Source organism: Hyposmocoma kahamanoa, unplaced genomic scaffold (genome assembly GCF_003589595.1).
Source record: "Hyposmocoma kahamanoa isolate Upper Pololo Valley unplaced genomic scaffold, ASM358959v1 67, whole genome shotgun sequence".
Classification (NCBI taxonomy): Eukaryota; Metazoa; Arthropoda; class Insecta; order Lepidoptera; family Cosmopterigidae; genus Hyposmocoma; species Hyposmocoma kahamanoa.
Window position 1 is genome coordinate 5865943 of NW_020653855.1, and position 18322 is coordinate 5884264.

The following is an 18322-nucleotide window of genomic DNA, read 5'->3' on the forward strand; positions in this document are numbered from 1 at the left end:
TTTTGTAATGCCTTATCTCAATATTTTAGTACTGAATGATACTAAAAGAAAAAATACGTATATAATTATTTTCATTGCAGATCATAATATGAAATTTTGGATAGTGTTTAAAAAATCTTCCTGTATATATATATTTTTCTGTTTACAATTTATCTGTTTTTATTATTTCTTTCTATCCCGTTTGTCGCGCTCAATTTTTACGTTGATGAAATTATTGTGCAGGGCTGTCAAAATGTTTTAAAATCAGCTGTGACCTTGCGGCACCCATGTTTGGACTGCGATATTCTTTTGTAGCCATTCGCGCTTGCGATGTGACAAAAATATGACGTCACGGTGCTCGCCATGTTAGCTATTGTGATAAAATTTTATAATAATAGGTTTATCACTCGAACATGACAGATAAATGTAAAGCTATTATATCTAGCTTTATCGCGGTGATATGCTACCGACACACGACTGCTGCTTGACCAGAAGTCCCATGTGCCTGTAATTTCACCAGCACTCTTACCCTTCAAATCCGGAACGCAGTAATGCGAGCATTACTGCTTGGCGGCAGAAATATGTAAGGTGGCAGTACTTCCCTAGACGAACCCTTTCACAAGGAGCTCTGCTACGATTGGAGTAGTACTCCACGGACCAAGTCGCCGTATAGTGGCTCCATCTTGCGGACACGTGGCAGTGAATCGATAATAAGTTGTACTCACGGCAAAAGAGTCCTTAAAAGTTTTAATATCCGAGAAAAACTCCTCTAAAGTATATTTGTGCGGGTCGAAGACAAAGTACTCCGCCAGCTCCCCGTACAGTGCCTCCATTTTGCGGAACATTGAGTGAAGAAGGTCACTTTGCTCGCGGGCTTCTTTTGCAAACTCCTGTTGGTCTGGGTTAAGGAATATACTTAATATGGTCTCAAACCAGAGAATTTTCTGTATTAATAGTAGCATTTAATATATATAAATAATTACTATTCTAAATAATTAACCCGCCGAATGCAAACTGGGCAGGCCGTTGTGGCATTCTTTGGGGAAGGCCATGTTCAGCTGTGGACGACGAAATCATCATGAATAACTCTCATTACTCATGCTGCCACCAAAAGCCACAAATCATAATTGAGGCTGTCAGCGCAACAGTGGTGTAACCTAGTGGTGTAATCATTTTAAGTAAATTTGAAAACCTCGTAACTCCGTTTTTAGACAAAATCCCTTTTTTACTCTTCAAGTGTAATATGGAACAAATATAATTAGTAAACCCTTTTTTATTTACAAAATAAAGGCATGAGTCACATAATACTGTTTTGTGTGCCTACTCAAAAGTTATTAAACAAAAAACCAAATAATGAATACTTCATGTTTAGATGCTATTTTAATACAATAATAATAATAATCAAGAGTCGATCAAACCTCAGCTGGAATTCTAATTTTTTCCCGTACTGAAACGGTTCTAATGCGCGGGTCGGCCGGAAGGGACACTGGCTTTATTGCAGAATTTTTTTTTTTTTACAAACGAATTTAAAATCATTTGAAAAATGTATATTTTATGTATTATATTATACGTGTTCTATTTAGTACATAAAAAAGTCATTGGTATAATATGTTAAATGCCTATTGAATAAAACGGTTTTCTTGTAAAATTTCGAGGCAAGTTTGTTTTTTTTTCTATCGTGAAAATTTTCACACCGTATACTAATCAATGTATGTCCTCAATTTTTAACCGACTTGAAAAAAGGAGCAGGTTCTCAATTCGACATTTTTTTTTTTGTATGTATGTTACGCGATAACTCCGGTATTTGTGAATCGATTTTCATGATTATTTTTTTGTTGGAAAGGGGGTACTTCCATAGTGGTCCCATTTCATTTTGAAGAAAATCATTCACCACGACTTGAACATTCATTGAAACATTCATTTTTATAAATTGCGCCTAACTTTAATTTAGGAGCAATTACTTTAATGGTTGATTTTGCTATTTCTCCAATTCAAGGCGTTTTTCTCTCGATATACTTTGAGTAGTGAGAACCGATTTTTTATAACTCCAGTGTCAAGTCCTGTATAGTGGCGAACTAGGGGATATTTCAATAAAACTTAGCAAATAGACGTAACTCCACGTACTTTTGAGGTCGGTTTTTTTAGTACTCTGTACTGAGATTATACTATAAATATGTTTGCCAAAGTGATTGATGATCAACACTTTCACTGATATGCGGAGTCAACAAAAGCCATTTGAGGTTGTATCTTTACTCTTAAATATTTTTATATAAATGATAATAGCATCCAAATATATAAAAATTGTTTACTTTAATGTGGGTTAAAAATTGAATGTGGGTTACACCACTATTGCGCTGATAGCCTCAATCATGGAGAAGACATTGTTGCTCTTTTGTCCAAACAGCACACTGATTACTAAGGTCTCAAACTAGGGAATTCCCCGTAGTATGAGTACCCGACACAATTTTGAAAAACCTTCCCAAATTGGTCCTGCCGGGAATCCAACCCGCAACTTTCTGATGTCGCGCACACAGCTCAAACCTCAACCACCGAGGTCGTCAAATGCATGATAATACCTTCCACAAACCTTTCGAACCCGATGACAACGTAACTTGCGTGGCAGTTCAGAAATACTTATCCAATTTTTTTTGACCTCTCTATAGTAAAGATTTGAGTGTATCTAGGGGTCAACTTACTTGGGCCATGTCCAAAATTCGTCTATGACAGACCCGGCTTATTCCCGTCCATAATATATTCAACAATTTATATTTAGAGGATTCTAATTCCGGCTCGTGTACCTAGGGGTCAACTTACTTTGGTCATCTCCAAAATGCGTCTTTAACAAACCCGGCTTATTCCCATCTGTACATATGCAACTATTAATATTTCTATAATTCTAATTCTAGCTTACGATCTAATATCGACGCAGATGACACAGTCCGTCAGAAAAAGGTTAAAAAAAGGATACGCTCATAGTTTCGTGGAAGAGGTCGTCGGGCGATTGCTGCACTCGAGAATTGTTCAGATCGGTCTCCAGCGCTCGAATGTCGTTGTCCATCTTCTTCAAAGACTTCTGGAGGTTCTCCATTGACACGCGTGCCGCCCTGGTGGCGAAAATATACAGGGAGTTAGGTACAGAAGGCACAAATATTTACAAATGGAGCAAGTATATAGTACACGAGTGCAGTGGCAGTGCCCTTCAGATCTTTGCGATTTAAAGCTCTGAGTGCAACTGTTATTGACAGGCGTGTAGCTTACCATCAGGTGCATAACTTGTTCGTCCCGTCACTTGATATTATAAAAACAGTACTTATTATTGGCATGTATTTAATGATTATTTTAAATTTGCAAAAACAACAGGCAAAAACTCTAAACAAAAAAATCTAAACGGTCATCTTTTTTAATGATTGATGCTTTTTTTGAGACATAAAACAAATTATATCAATGTATACAGGGTGTACATTTGAGATGGGGCAGCAAGGCCAGCTACCTTAATCGTTGTAGTTACTGGAAAACGGTTCTAGAAAACTATCCATGAATTTTGAAGATATTTTGATTGGCATTCACAGCACAATCAAAACACTCAAATACTTTATTGCTTTTCCTTATTAGACTTGACCTATATAAAAAAAGAGGATCAAATATTATTTTTGACTATCAAATATTGATTCAGTATTAAACGTAATGATAATGTTACCTTGAATGCAGTTCATTTATAATTTATCCATAGATCAACTAATATCAAGACGGAACAATATATATCAACCCCTCCTACGTAAAGTATCGTATGTCGAAATTGCCAAGTTTACAGGGAAGCGTCTTAAAGTTTTGAATTCTCTGAAATGAGCATAATGACTTAAGCATTTCTCAGTTTTATTCGGCAAAGCTCATTACTCACATAGAGCATTATAAAATACTAGATATCGGTTAGATGAACAACCACAATTTATTTTATAGTTTTACACTGTCACCCGACCCGCACAGTCTCACTTTAGTTTACCCACTTGTTGACCCATATCGGCACTAGGATAAAATAAATTGTGGTTGTTCGTCTAGCCGATATCTAGGATTTTATAATACTCTATGTGAGGAACGAGCTTTGCCGAATAAAACTGAGAGATGCTAAGTCATTATGCTCATTTCAGAGAATTTAAAACTTAAAACGCTCCCTTGTAAATTTGGCAATTTCGACATACGGTACTTTACGTAGGAGGGGCGATATATGAAACAAAATGAATATAGTTTATTTAAAAAAGTGCACATTAATTTACCTTAGATCAATTATCTCCTTTCTCCTTCTTCCAGTTAAATGTCCTTCTTTTGAAACATGTATTGTAAGGTACTGTGTACGTAGGAATATATTATGTATTTGAAGTTATTGTATTATAAAGAGTATGTTTTTTTTAAAATTTTTATAATATTAAGTGAAGGAACGAACAAGTCGTGCGCCTGATGGTAAGCTACACGCCTGTCCATAACAGTTGCAGTGCCACTCAGAGGTTTAAGTCGCAAAGATCTGAGGTGCACTGCCACTGCGCCCGTTACCCTGAGACATAAGTTGACAAGTCCCATGTGCCTGTAATTTCACCCGCACCCTTACCCTTCAAAACCGGAACACAGTAATGCTGACATTACTGCTTGAGTACTACCCTGGACGAACTCTTTCACAAGGGGCTCTACTGCTACAAAAAAATGTACGTAATATGTATATTTATAAGTATAGTGTGTTGTTTAATAATTTGTATAGGTCTGTGTAATCATTTATAACTAGCAACCCCGCTTTTATTCATGTTTAATCTCTCCATTCTAAGGTGGTCTGGAAGAAATCGCTGTAAGCGATAAGACCGCCAATTGTTATGTGGTGCTAACAATAAAGAATTTTCAATCTATCAATTATATATGTGAGAATCAAGTAGTATTCCTCTATTATCATGTGTCACTATTCTCTTATTGACTGTTGCATTGGTTGCGTAATAAAATCATATAAATTGTATATTTTAGTAACAATTTTATGATACAGTCATTTTTATAAAAGGAAATCAGAGTGAAAGGTCACGTAGTTCGAATTGGCAACATCGGTTGGCGCAGGAGCGTGTGATCCGGCGCACAATCAGTTAAGTACCAATTTTCCTAATTTTTTTTCTAGGCTAAGAATAGACAAAGCATTTTCAGAAAGTTTAAGAAAGCAGTACCTGTCAATGTGTGGCATTTCTTCGGCGAAGTTGAGCGCGTCGGGGAATTTATTCTCGATCGTTTCAACTAAATAATGTAGTAGAGTTTGTTTGTTCTGTAGATCTTTTGTAGCTGTTAACTGGAAGTAAAGATTACTTAACATAAAATAATACTATCAGGGAGCTTTATATTCTGAATACTATGCGCTATCAACAAGCCAAATTGGATTCTTCCGTTATAATAAGCAAAAATAAAAGGAATTATGAGCTGTGTAGACCGCAGTCGGTTAGAACATCCTTCGCGCAAAGATAAACAATAATAATGAACTAAATAAAACATTCAATATTGCAAAAAACAATAAATAAGAATTGAAAAAGGAATTAATATATCACTTTAGAAAATAAGATCTGTTTTTGTGCCAAAAATTGTAACCAAAATTTGTGAAGAGAAACCCTGTATCGCGGGTGCCATGGACACACACATAGACAACAAATTGCACCAAAACACACGAGAAAAGTAAGCGTAGGCCATACAAACGTGATACGAAATCATTCAATCATTTTTACACTCCAAAATAGCAAAATAGGATATTTTTCTATGATTTTCCGAGGTTTTGCGCGAGACAATTGACGCGGCCATAACGACTGAGCTCAAATTCGCGGAACTCCGCGAACTGTTGGCACACGTACAGCGCAAACTAAGCACTTCTATATTTATTGTTCTGTGGGTCAAACCATTAGGTAACCACGGCTTTTATTGTAAATTGAATTATATTATAAAGACTAAAAAAATGTTCGTAGGATATTTTCACCAACAACATTACTACAGAAATATGTATGATTGTGTGTACAAAACTAACCTTGGTTAAAAAGCTGATCTCAAATCCGTACGCCCCCGCGTTATTGGACCCCGTGTTCATATAGTTACCGAGCAGTAATAACAGTTCTAATATCTTCGCGAATTTTCCAGAAGATTTTACCTCTTCGCACGCTGCCGTACCGGACACTATATCCTGTGAACAAATCGAACACATAGAAAAAATCTTCAATCCGGTGGGACTTGAACCCACGACCATGCTGCACCGTAACATTGTTTTTACCAACTGAGCCACAGGTTAAGTCACGAAGCTGTCGAAATTTTCGTATGTGTTTTTGTTATCTTTGTACTGGCTTTCAATATTCTTCGCCGTTAGTGACATCTAGTGATAGATTTTTGAAAAACCTATCCGCAGCCGGTATTTTTACAGATGCCTCAACTAACGTAAACTCAAACTCAAAATTTTTTTTTTCATAGGTAAACAAATTAAACTTGAAAACAATTGATGACACTCATTGTTTTTGTTAAAAGTAAGTAAAAAATAATATAAAATAATTTTACACTTAGACATTGTCATTACTGTTACTGCTATGTAAGTGTTAAATAGGTACGTCAAGTGTCCGCTGGAGATGAATTCTGACCATCTTTATCCGGAATATAATCAGTAACTCTGTGGTAGCTCTTATTTAGCAGCGCATTTTTAATATACTTTTTAAATTTCTTCTCTCACAGTTGGGTTACTTCACCTGGTATTTTATTATAAAAGCGCACACATTTTCCCATGAAAGATATGTTTACTTTATGCAATCTTAACATTGACTTAGAAATAAATGGACGACGGGTCTAATACAAAAACCACGATAAAAATGTCCCAAGTCAACCTATTTAAACGTAGTGACATATAAAGGAATATGAAAAAGCTAAAACGTTGAATTTAAATTGTAATGTCATCGCAGTACTGTCTAATTTTGCTTGCTTCGCTGTCTGTCGAACAAACGAAGACTAAAGCGTGAATGACGCTCTGTATACGATTTTAACGCCCTATAAGTTCGGACACTTTTTAGCGCGAACCCGACGTCCATATAATTGTAAGTCAATGAATCTTAATTGTGGAATTGCCAATTTATGTTTATTTCTTAAATTAAAATTGTATATTTTGTTGTTTCCGGGGAATAAATAAATATTTTTTCGTATGTACATTATATTGGCGTAAATGTATTGGCAAGTTACTGTCATTATTTTAATTTCCTTAAACAATTCTCTCAATGAGTCCCGACACCGCACATTATAAATATTACGAATCGCTCTTTTTTGTAAAACAAACACTTGCTGAATGCCAGACCCGTGTCCCCATAATAAAATTCCATATGATAAGAGACTATGGAAGAAAGAAGATAGATAGAAATAGATGTCGCTTTTTGATTAAATGCATTACTGAGGGTAGTACTGCCACCTTACCTATTTCTGCTGCCAAGCATTAATGTCAGCATTACCTGTGTCCCGGTTTTGAAAGGTAAGAGTGCTGGTAAAATACAGGCACATGGGACTTGTCAACTTATATCTCACGGGCGCGGTGGCAGTGCCCTCAGATCTTTACGATTAAAGAAAGCTGAGTGGTACTGCAACGTTATGGACAGGCGTGTAGCCTACCATCAGGCGCACGACCTGTTCGTCACGTCACTTATGTAAGAAATAATTAATTATTTATTTAAATACGATCTGTTGATTTGCATTCTCGCCATATTTACAGAGGTCGTTCTATATTTCCAAAACTGAACCCAAATCACTGAAAAACTAATTTTAACTTATTTTTTATTTAATTGCGGTAACCATGCTTGATCCAAATGTTTGGTATGTAAACAAGAGTTAGTGCAAAAAAAGAAAATCACTACCAGGTTCACCAAACCCTACATTACCATCAAGTGCGTTCTTATGATATGATGTGAAACGTTTAGTTTACGCAGATTAAGAGTGTCTGGATTATTTCTGCTTTTTGTGTTGTGAAGAATGTGCTAAGTTCAAAAGAAACTCTGATATCTGTTACGGAGCCAGTCGCAGATACACTACAGCTAGGTACTTCTAGCAATATTTTCATGTAACCTAAAGTTGGCAAGTACCAAATCCAAGTTACAAAAAATCTATTTTCAGTCAACTTTTCTAACTAATGTAAATAATTAGTAAATTATAACAATACTAGTACATAAACATAATTTAAAAAATAGATAAATAAGCGATCGAGAAAGATTACCTATCGCTCGGTAAAGAGAGTGGCGGGGTCACTGTCCTCCGCGGTGAGTACACTTGGGGACAATTTTACAAAACTTTACTAGATACAATTAGCCAGAATATTAAACACAATTTTTTTTTAATATTTTTAAATGATGTGGCATTATTTCTATTATTAATTTCTTAAATAGGGTAAGAATGCAAATCAACACACTGTATTATAAGGGTAAATAAGCTTATTCCATATGTTTATCTAAAAGTTTGTTAATTGATTGATTTTTAAGCTTAGATTGATTATTAAGCTTCCGAAATATTAGTGTGTAGATGGCGCGTCGGAGTTGATTATGATTGGTCCGAACATTTTATCTACCGGTTCGACGTGCCAATGGCATTGCTTTTAAAATTCCCTACTTGTGAAAAAATGGCGGGACTTGAAAAAGAAGGATTTTGTAGGCAATGGTGAAAGAAAAATTTGTCAAATGTTCAAGTTAAATTGGTCAGGAATAACAACGGTATTTTGTGGTTAGAAATTTTGTCGACAATATTTTAAAGTTCTAATATAAATTGTTGGAGGAATACATAATTTAATAAATCAGTTTGGTTAATACGGCGTTTTATTGGTGTTTCGAGAAGTGTACACTTAAAACAGCTTTGATACGTTTGTAGTGTCATTTTAATTAGTGAAATTATACCGTTTTCAGATGCTACATTACTTTAATAATATAATAAGTCTTAATTATAAATCTTTATTCATAGCCATTAACATAGTAGGGAACAAACTTACTTTTACCCTTATCCTTACTTTTATTTTTATCCTTTTGTGGGGTCTAGACGTTGTTGGTGCATTATTATGCATCAACAACATCCAGACCCCATAACAGGATTCAACCTGATTTTTACCATTAGGTACTAAATAACCGACCACGCTGTCTTGTATCGTGATGAGCAGCCCTTTCGAGTTACTGGCCCATGACACTACTGATATAACCAGTAAAAAAGTACGGATCGTCTGTTGCTACTTTCCATCAGGAGAAGAGTCAGAAAAAAAGATATCTTACCGGTTTGACTTCAGAAATGATCTCAGCATAATGCTCCCTGAATGCTAAACTCCTGAGTCTGGGCACCAGCCTCTTGACGTCCGCCACAGTGGCAGCGAACTGTTCCGCCTCTATCAATTCCTCGCTACGGCATTTTAATTCCGCTAGTTTTTTCATTTGATCCGCCGGTGGTAGGTACTACAAGCACAAAATAGATTCTTTAACATATCGCTGCTTTTTTTATTATATTAAATAACATGATGTTTATATTTATAGTACCATGATATTGTTTTTTTTTTGAAAATACCCCAATACCAAAATGAATTAAAGTCTGTTCCAAATCATTTTGAACAAAAAGTAAACAACACTATTTGGTTAAAATTCTAGAGCAATCACTCAATAAAACCAAGTAAGTAACAATTTCACGTATATTTCGAAGATTTCGACTTGTTATCTCATAATTTTTTCCAACAATATGTATTTGAATAGCATCATAAATTCGTAATTGAAAATTTTTAAAATAATAATTAGGACGCTACTCAAACGCTATACTGTCTCCTGATTGGTTAAATTGGGCCTAAAAGTATTGCAGTCGGGCCATAAACCTTCATAAAAAATTATTGGTTATAATATATGCAGTACTTGGCCAGTTCTATTCTATCTCTATGGTTTTTAGTTTTGTAGTTTGTTCGGCTTTCGTCTAATATATGAAGAGCCGTATGGTGGAACCTTTACCCACCCTAATAAATGGGTTAAAATTTATTTAAAAAAATGCGATTGTTGTCATGGTTTGTTAACAAAATATACATTAATTATTAGTTTTGTTTCATTATTTTATTTACTCTAGAAAAAGTACTGTATGCAAATCATTACATAATTAGGTATTAAAATCTCGTACCTATTACTTAGGCCAGTCGGCGAAGCCTCGTGACCTAAACACGGTAATCGACTTTAAGAACCAATCGTTGCATAAGGAGGGTTCCTTGTGTTTAGGCCACGAGGCAACAAAGGTTACAAAACAAAAACCAAAGAGATAGAATAGAAGTGGCCAAGTACCGTTTGAATTTTAACCAATATTTTTTTACAAATGGCCCGGTTGAAAAACCTTTAGGCAAATTTGACCAACCAGGACGCAGTAGAGAGTTTGAGTAGCGTCATAATTGATATTTTATTTAGCAAAAATACGACGTTCTTTATTTACTGCAGTACAGTACAGAGTACTAAAAAAACCGACCTAAAAGTCATTCATGCCTTAATCTGCCACCCCTACAGGTGGAATATTTTCATCAAATTTAAATGGGACCACTACATAGGTAGGGTAAGGTTGTAACAAAAAAGAATCAATAAAATTGGTTCACAAATGGCAGTTATTGCGTAACACACATAAAAAAAGCGAATTGAGAACCTCCTTCTTCGAAGTCGGTTAAAATACGACGTTCTTTATTTGAAACTCGTTAAAGTTCTATGTACAGAAGTATAATGAAATTTTTTAGTTCAGTAGTGTGTACCACAGATAATAGAGTTTTGATTCAGAACTAAAAAGAGAGCCTTTGTGATATGGTTTATGAAATTATATATAAATAACAGATTAAAAGTACAAGAGTAGAAAAATATACTAGTTGTTGTTTTTTAACTGCCTCCGTGGCCGAACGGTTACCATGCCGGACTGCCACGCAGAGGTCCCAGGTTCAATTCCCGGGCCGAGAGAAATAGTTGTATGGCCTACAATTATTTCTCTCGTGAGTTTGGGTGTAATTTGTGGTTGTCTATGTGTGTGTCCATGGCACCCGCGACACAGGGTTTCCCTAGTGCGGGGCTATGTTGAGTGTGTGCGTTATTGTGCGTGTGTGCGTTGTTTTAATCAGGGGCCTTACCATGAGCTCTTATTACGATTCAGTTCGGTACCTAATATGAATCGTTGTGAGAAAGCGCTACATGAAGTGCATATCACCATCCTGCTTTTTTGTCGTTACGAATCTATACTACTCTAATAAGAGTTCATGGTAAGGTCCTTGATCTGTTTTTTAAATTACTTCTTTACAGTTATAGAAATAGAGTTATGAATGCCTTACCTGTATAAGCAAATCTAGAACATTCGCCGACAGCACAGTAGTATCGCAACGCAATATGCACTGTCGTATATGTTCATAAGACATATGTTTCAACGACCCGCCGAGTAGGATCGAAATGTTCTGCGCAGCTTTACTGTCGAGTACTTTTAGATCTTTCACTTTTTTCAATGTATGGACTCTGGAAGAGGAAAATGCTTATTAAATCTGGGTCTAGATAGGCTGGTTAAGCTCATACTCCGGGACCAATATATAGGAAGAGAGAGACTGCTAATAATGTCTGTTCAAATCCATTTTAAACAAAAAGTAAACAAACTTGGTTAAAATTATAATGCAATCACACAATAAATCGATTAAGCAACACTTTCACGTATATTTCGAAGATTTCTACTTAATATCTCATCAGTTTTTCCGACAATATTCATTTAAATAGAATCGTATTTGAAAAATGGTAGTCAACAAGTGAAGTTATTTTTCATTTATACATATAGTAGTATAAATGAAAAATAACTTCACTTGTTGACTACCATTTTTCACTTGACTTATATAATGGTTGCATAGTGCTGAAAGAAAAAAAAACATTCGGTTCATTCAATTAAAGTTTTTGTAATCGATTAGTAAATCGAAAATTTCAATCGCAATCGAACGAGTGTCTAAGTGTCAGGATTTGAAGGATTTAAAATTAAGATTTAGGTAATTTTAAACATATGCTTTTATAAGTTACGTGTTTTCACTATTTTCATGTAAGGAAAACCGCTAGTATGACTAAATTAAGCAAATAGATTCATTCAATTAATTAATCGGTTCGTAGTTCATATTACAATTGGGCATCACTAAACCGTCTATGGTCAGGTCAGTGACTTGTTTGTTTTTATTTTTGTTTAAAATGGATTGAAGCGAAGTATGTATATATAGATCAGTGTACTAACTTGTCAACCGCATCTTCGTTCTTTTTCGTCATCGGCTTGCTGGAGAACTTCTGCGCTAGCCCGCTGAGTATGTCAGGCGAAGCAAGTTTGTCTTCTTGTACCTAACAACAAATTATCCCGATATATGACCCGCGCAATAAAACCGATCCGGTACAGGACTTCCGTCTTAACGAAGACAACTTACCTTAACCCAAAAAGCTTTTTCGGACATCTTCTGCGGGACGATGGTCTTCCAGTTGGCGCGTTTGAGAGGTCCCTCTACTTCCCACTTCTTCTTTGGCTTCAGGCCATAAGGAAGCACGTCGGGCTGAGCCTAGGAGAATATTGTTAAATAAATAAATAATACATGAAGATAATGATGCTAAAAACAAACAATGCTAGAAACTTAAACGTACTTTTGTATTTATTGAAAATACAGGAAAAAATACTTATTTACTAATTACAAGCTATGCTCACAAAAGCCCTTCTGGCTTTATCCGTGGCGAAGAAGTTCAGTCTATTTAAATAGAGATAATAGAGCAAAAATGTTAAAAAACTAACTTAATTACTTCTAGACAGGTACAAAAACATGCTCACTTAAATGTGCATAATAATAATTAAGCAGTTTTCAAAATAAATTTTGAATCTTCAGTTTTCAAAAAAATGTTTCTTAATGTATGACTTGTAGTGTTTGTTGTTTTGATAATTACATACAAATTCCTCACTCACTTTGTTCATTTATTTATTTATTTATTTATTTATTTATTTGCATATACACGTTACATTCAAAATGTAGGTAATGCAGGTAACAAATATTTCTTATTTCTTTTTCCATAACAGTTATAGAATTTAGGTAGTATGAATTTCTTTTTTCATTCAACTACTTTAGAGCGTATTTCATATTCATAGGGCGCCTTTATATTAGACGCTTATAGAAGCTCCACTATGGCGCTGCAGTTGCGCCAATACTAATTTTCATACAATATTTAGAAACGTAGTTGCAGCGCCACAGTCACAATTCCTGAAGCGCTACAGTCGCGCCACTATAGCGCTTCTACAAGCTTCTAATTTGAAGGCGCCCTTAGACACTTCTACAGAAACTGGATTGTATCCTATGATTCTTTAGTCCCAAAATTTCTTAAGTCGTATCAGTTCTGAATGCGAGGAATGACGGTCCGAAATGTCACAGAGATTATTTTATCTCTAGGTGCAGAAGCGATATCCAAAGTGGATATGAGTTTTCTAAATTTTTATAGTCTCGGAATCGGGACGAATATGAATTGGATGCAGTGTGAAACGCACTTCGAGCGCTGCTACACGATGCATTGCGTCGGCGTTGCAACGCCTGAGCGGTGACGCTGCATTATTACGTACAAGTACGATATACAAGATGATATGCCACACAGTGCGTTGTAATAGCACGTGGCGACGGAACGAGTTCGCATCGGACAAGGGGCCTGGAGACGAAGCGGGGAGGGGTGCTGCAGTGTGTAAATTATCATAGCGTTGTGACGACACAACGCACCGGCAGCGTCCGTGCGGCATCGCTCTTATGCGCACGCGCAACCTCGATTCGGTTGTTGTGTTTACGGGTTTTCCCAGTTCTGATGGTTACAAAGAAACCCGGGTTTGATTTTAAAAACCCGGGTTTTCCGGGTATTTTTTTGTTATTTATTGTGTATAAACCACTTCGATTACAATAATAAATGTGATAAAAAGACGCTTACGTAAATAATTACGTGTAAAGAAGCTACTTTTTACGTTGCTACGTTTCTTCCCTACCTACCAAACAACCAAGAAAACAAGCAATGCGTAAAGTGGAATGGAAGATTTCTTTAAGACTTTATAAAATGTCTCGTAATTTGGAAAGTCCTGTTTCATATATGATAATCCTCCCTCTCCTCATCCTTTGTTTCATTGTAGAAAATCAGTATAGGAACAGTTTCTTTTTTTTTGTAACATAACAAAAAGATCGAAAAAACCCGGTCTACCCGGGTTTTCACAATACTATGACCCGAAAACCGGGGTTTTCAATATTGGTCTGTGTTTCGATACCCTAGTTGTGTTAAGTGTGCAATAAATTTTTATAACGACGTGCAAAGTTATCAAGATTTTATTACATTAAAAACGTTGTTTATATCTTGTTGGCTATTCGAGCTCCTACGCAGAAGAATCAGTCTACCTAGATCTGGGTATAGTGTCTTATTTGAAGACCAAGTAAAATAACATTTGCAGGGTTGCCAGGTTTGGTAAAATTTTAAATAGTCATGTAGTTGATGTCGACAGTTTTATCGATAGATTGTGAAAGCCGTCTGAACTGTGCATGTTAAACCATACTAATGATTATTGCCTTCAATATTCTTATTTTGACAGTTGGCTTTCTAGTATCGAAACCAACTTTTATTCATATACATTTTATTAAAAACAGGCGGATTCTATAATTAATTAAGATGAAAAACTGATATATGTCTCTTCTTTGTATTTTTAATGGACATAGATCTAAATACAGTGTATGTGTACAATTGACAATTCAAATGAACATGTGTCCAGCAGTTGGACGACTAATGGGACGATGATGCATCAAATGAAACTAGTTCGGCTATTTATTGCATAAAAGTGACCAACATTCAATCGATAGTCGATAGAATATTTATCGACTGCAATCACTAGCTATTGCAACAATGAACTGTCATTTTACTCCGCCTTCAAAAAAGACAGACTATAGATTTATCAATTCATACAGAGGTCAGTTGCAACCGAGTGATCGTGTTAGGATTTTACGTCACTCACAAATTTCGGTGCCAAACCGCCAGGTGGCGGAGGCGGAGGTGCCAGACCTCCCATTCCGGGCATAGGAGGCGGCGGTGGGCCCATTCCCGGCATGGGCGGGGGAGGGGGTGCCCGGGGCCCACCAGGCATCGGCGGAGGTGGTGGTGGCGGGGGTCCACCTCCTGCTGGAAAATGAGACTATTATTGTTACGATTCGGTATATCAAAAGAAAAACAAGGTTTGAAAGAAAAAAAATAGACTTAAGTATACTTGTCGATTTCGCACTGTACAATAATACAATTAAAAACATAACCGACACGGGCAAAGGTGGCGGTCGTGGCGCAAGACCGTCTCTAAAAGAAACAAAAAAAAACATGCTACCAAAAACCAAGGTATTAAGAACATGCTATCATGCGATTACCGACTCTGCGCCTCTACATATACTTCTCATAAATTTACCATATCGTGGACTTACTTTCTCACACTCGTATCTTAAAGCACAAAGTTACTGAAATACAAATAATGAATTGTATGTACAAATTTTGCAGGCTGATTTCACGTCACATTTTCTTTATATTCCACACACTGGCTTTTACCAATTCTTAAAGTAATGCATTAACAACCTTGATAAGAAATTTAAAATAAATAGACAGTTTTGCCATCTCCTCAATAATCACTCTTTATAAGATACGAATTTGAGAAAGTAAGGCGACGATAAGTGACAACAACGTCTTACCAATTCGTCCATAGAATAGGATCGTAACTCAAACTCTCCGTTCAAACGGTATTGCACTGCACATTTCTTTTCTTGCAGGCTTTGCATATTACGTAATATAACGCAGGATGTTCGCGGAGGCTTGATTTATTAGGAGGATTGATTTCAGGCAGTCGTTCGCAAGGGAGTGGCATCCCTATTGCCAGCCAGAATGAGAGGTAGCACCAACAGTCTTCTTAAGGTGGTAGCAGAGAGGATAGACAGCCCAATCCTTAAGTATTGGATGTCCATCCTCGTGTATGAAAATGAACACTTTGCATTCTACTAACATAGTTCTAAGTACTTACTAACACTGTATGGAGATGTAAGTATACTTACTGTCTGAAATAAATTCTTTCATCTAATTTTATTTCAATTAATTTACTTTCATAACAAACGCACATCGAATACTGCAAAAAAACGTGCAGTGCAATGCCGTGTGAACGGGGGGTAAATTGGTCAAAAATTCCGTCTTGTCTAGATTGCGTTGATCAAAACTATTATATTATGTATCCGTGGATATCAATTATTTCCTCCTATGAAATATAAGCAGTTTTTTTTGTAACATTATTCAAATATTGACCATAAGCTAAAATTATTTTGTAAACTTTGACAAATTGCGTTTCAATAGATGGCATTGTGTGTTAAAAACTAATTTAAAAATTAACGCTTGCTAAGTAATATGGGTAGATGGCGCTAATCCTCATCAATTTAAAAGAATCCATAAAAATCCGTTAAATAAGCGCCACCCAGTTGATTTATTTGTTATCATTTTAGTTACAAAAATAGCTACTTGGCAATCGTCGCGACATCTAGTATATCAATAGGTACTAAATACACGACTAAGCTATCTTGTATTGCGATTAACATTCGTCTTGAGTTATTGGTCTATGGTATTACGAAAAGCATTCAAAACCCACCTGCAGGCATTGAAGGCGCTGGCGGTGGCGGCGGACCGCCTCCTACAGAAAAAAGATAGAAAGTACGGTCAAATAATATACATGCATGAGTAAGAACGAAAACAATATATAAAAAAAACACATGCTAAATTGTGTGGTAAGTGTAAACGCATGCTTGTGTAAGAAATAACATGCTATCGCGCTACGGCGTCCAAGTTACTTAGTCAAGTGTGTAGTGCTTAAGTAAATAATTACTTACCCCCAGGCATTGGTGGGGGAGGGGGTGGAGCTGGACCTCCTGGACTGCCGATTGCCTGTAAACATAAATTATTGAAGCCAAAATTGATCTCCTTTTCAATGTTACGAGTAGGCGAACTGAGTCATACAGTGAATCCTGAGTGGCGAAAACGGGGTTTTTTTTATCCACTGGATAAGGGTTTGTTGGTGTGCCACTAGCGATGGTGACGTCCCACCACTGAGGTGGGTCCGTGGTGGCCGACAATCGCAAGCGGGCCGTCGTACGTAAACCAAACTAATGTCTCAGTGTGACGGGTGCAGTGACAGTGCCCCTCCGACCTTTGCGACTTAAAGCTCTGGGAGGCACTCCAACTGCTATGGACAAGCGTGTCGCTTACCACCAAGCTACTTGGTATCATTAAAAATAAATCTCTTCCCTATTGGTACCGGTGTTCAGGTACCGTATTTTTTTTTATGATACTAAGTGGCAGACCGAACAAGTCGTATGCCTAATGGTACCGAAACGCCTGTCCATAACAGTTGCAGTGCCATTCAGAAATTTAAATATCAAAGGTTTGTGAGGCACTGCCACTGGCGCAGTGTCACTCTGAGACGTAAGTAGAAAAGTCCCATGTGCCTGTAATTTCACCAGCATTCTTACCCTTCCAAACCGGAACACCGAGGCAGAAATAGGTAAGTGGCAGTACTTCCCTGGACGAACCCTTTCACAAGGAGCTCCAGTCTACCGTAATGGAGAATACATGTATTTTTAATACTGGTAGCAAGTTTTGGTACTGACCTTGGCTATCGCAGCGATATTCGAAGGTGATACCCCACCGGGACCAGTAGGCCCCGTCGCAGCCTGTTTCATTCTTTCTTCTAGATGTGCAACTCTCGCTTCAGCTTCTTGTCTCGCTGCTATTGCCGCTTCAAGTTTACTTTTCAACTCTTCCACTCTACGCTCTTCTTCCGCTCGAGATTTTTCTGTATCAGATACTTTATTATCAATAACATCTTTATTTCATCGTTGTAACTCAAAAATGTATGGAACAATGTAATGGAATTCAGTAAACACGTTCAAAAAAAGGCGAATCTTATTGGGAATAATGGGATTATTTTTATTTATACATAATAAATTAGTTGTTTACTTGTAAACGAGAATACAAATTTATTGATTCCATCGGCCTTTAAGGTGACTTCCAAGGCCTGTGATTTCACAGGCCGCATTGCTTCGCACCAGTTTATAAGGGCATGCTCGCGCCAAATACAAAACTTGAGACGCCTTTGAAGTTACCATACCATGTGTTAAGTATGAAGCTTCATTCGCATCAAGCGCCTTTTAATTTGGTAGATATTACTTATTTGGCAGTAATTGTTTCGGACGGATGTCTAATAGAGAACGAGAGTATAGGATCTGGCCTGTAAGGACCCGTCGGATCCCTATGTATTAGTATGG

General features: G+C 36.6%; 1 protein-coding gene across 1 annotated transcript in view; it reads right to left on the bottom strand.

The window, feature by feature from the left end:
- LOC113232156 (protein diaphanous) overlaps nt 1-18322 on the bottom strand; it is a 52644-nt gene that overhangs the window by 15453 nt on the left and 18869 nt on the right. The window contains exons 11-21 of the mRNA XM_026466794.1: nt 17666-17850; nt 16889-16943; nt 14998-15161; nt 12413-12541; nt 12229-12329; nt 11303-11480; nt 9252-9428; nt 6011-6163; nt 5172-5290; nt 2948-3083; nt 705-869 (exon numbers count right to left, since the gene is read on the bottom strand). Of these exons, the coding sequence (XP_026322579.1) occupies nt 705-869; nt 2948-3083; nt 5172-5290; nt 6011-6163; nt 9252-9428; nt 11303-11480; nt 12229-12329; nt 12413-12541; nt 14998-15161; nt 16889-16943; nt 17666-17850 (1562 nt within the window). The remainder of the gene's footprint in view (nt 1-704; nt 870-2947; nt 3084-5171; nt 5291-6010; nt 6164-9251; nt 9429-11302; nt 11481-12228; nt 12330-12412; nt 12542-14997; nt 15162-16888; nt 16944-17665; nt 17851-18322) is intronic.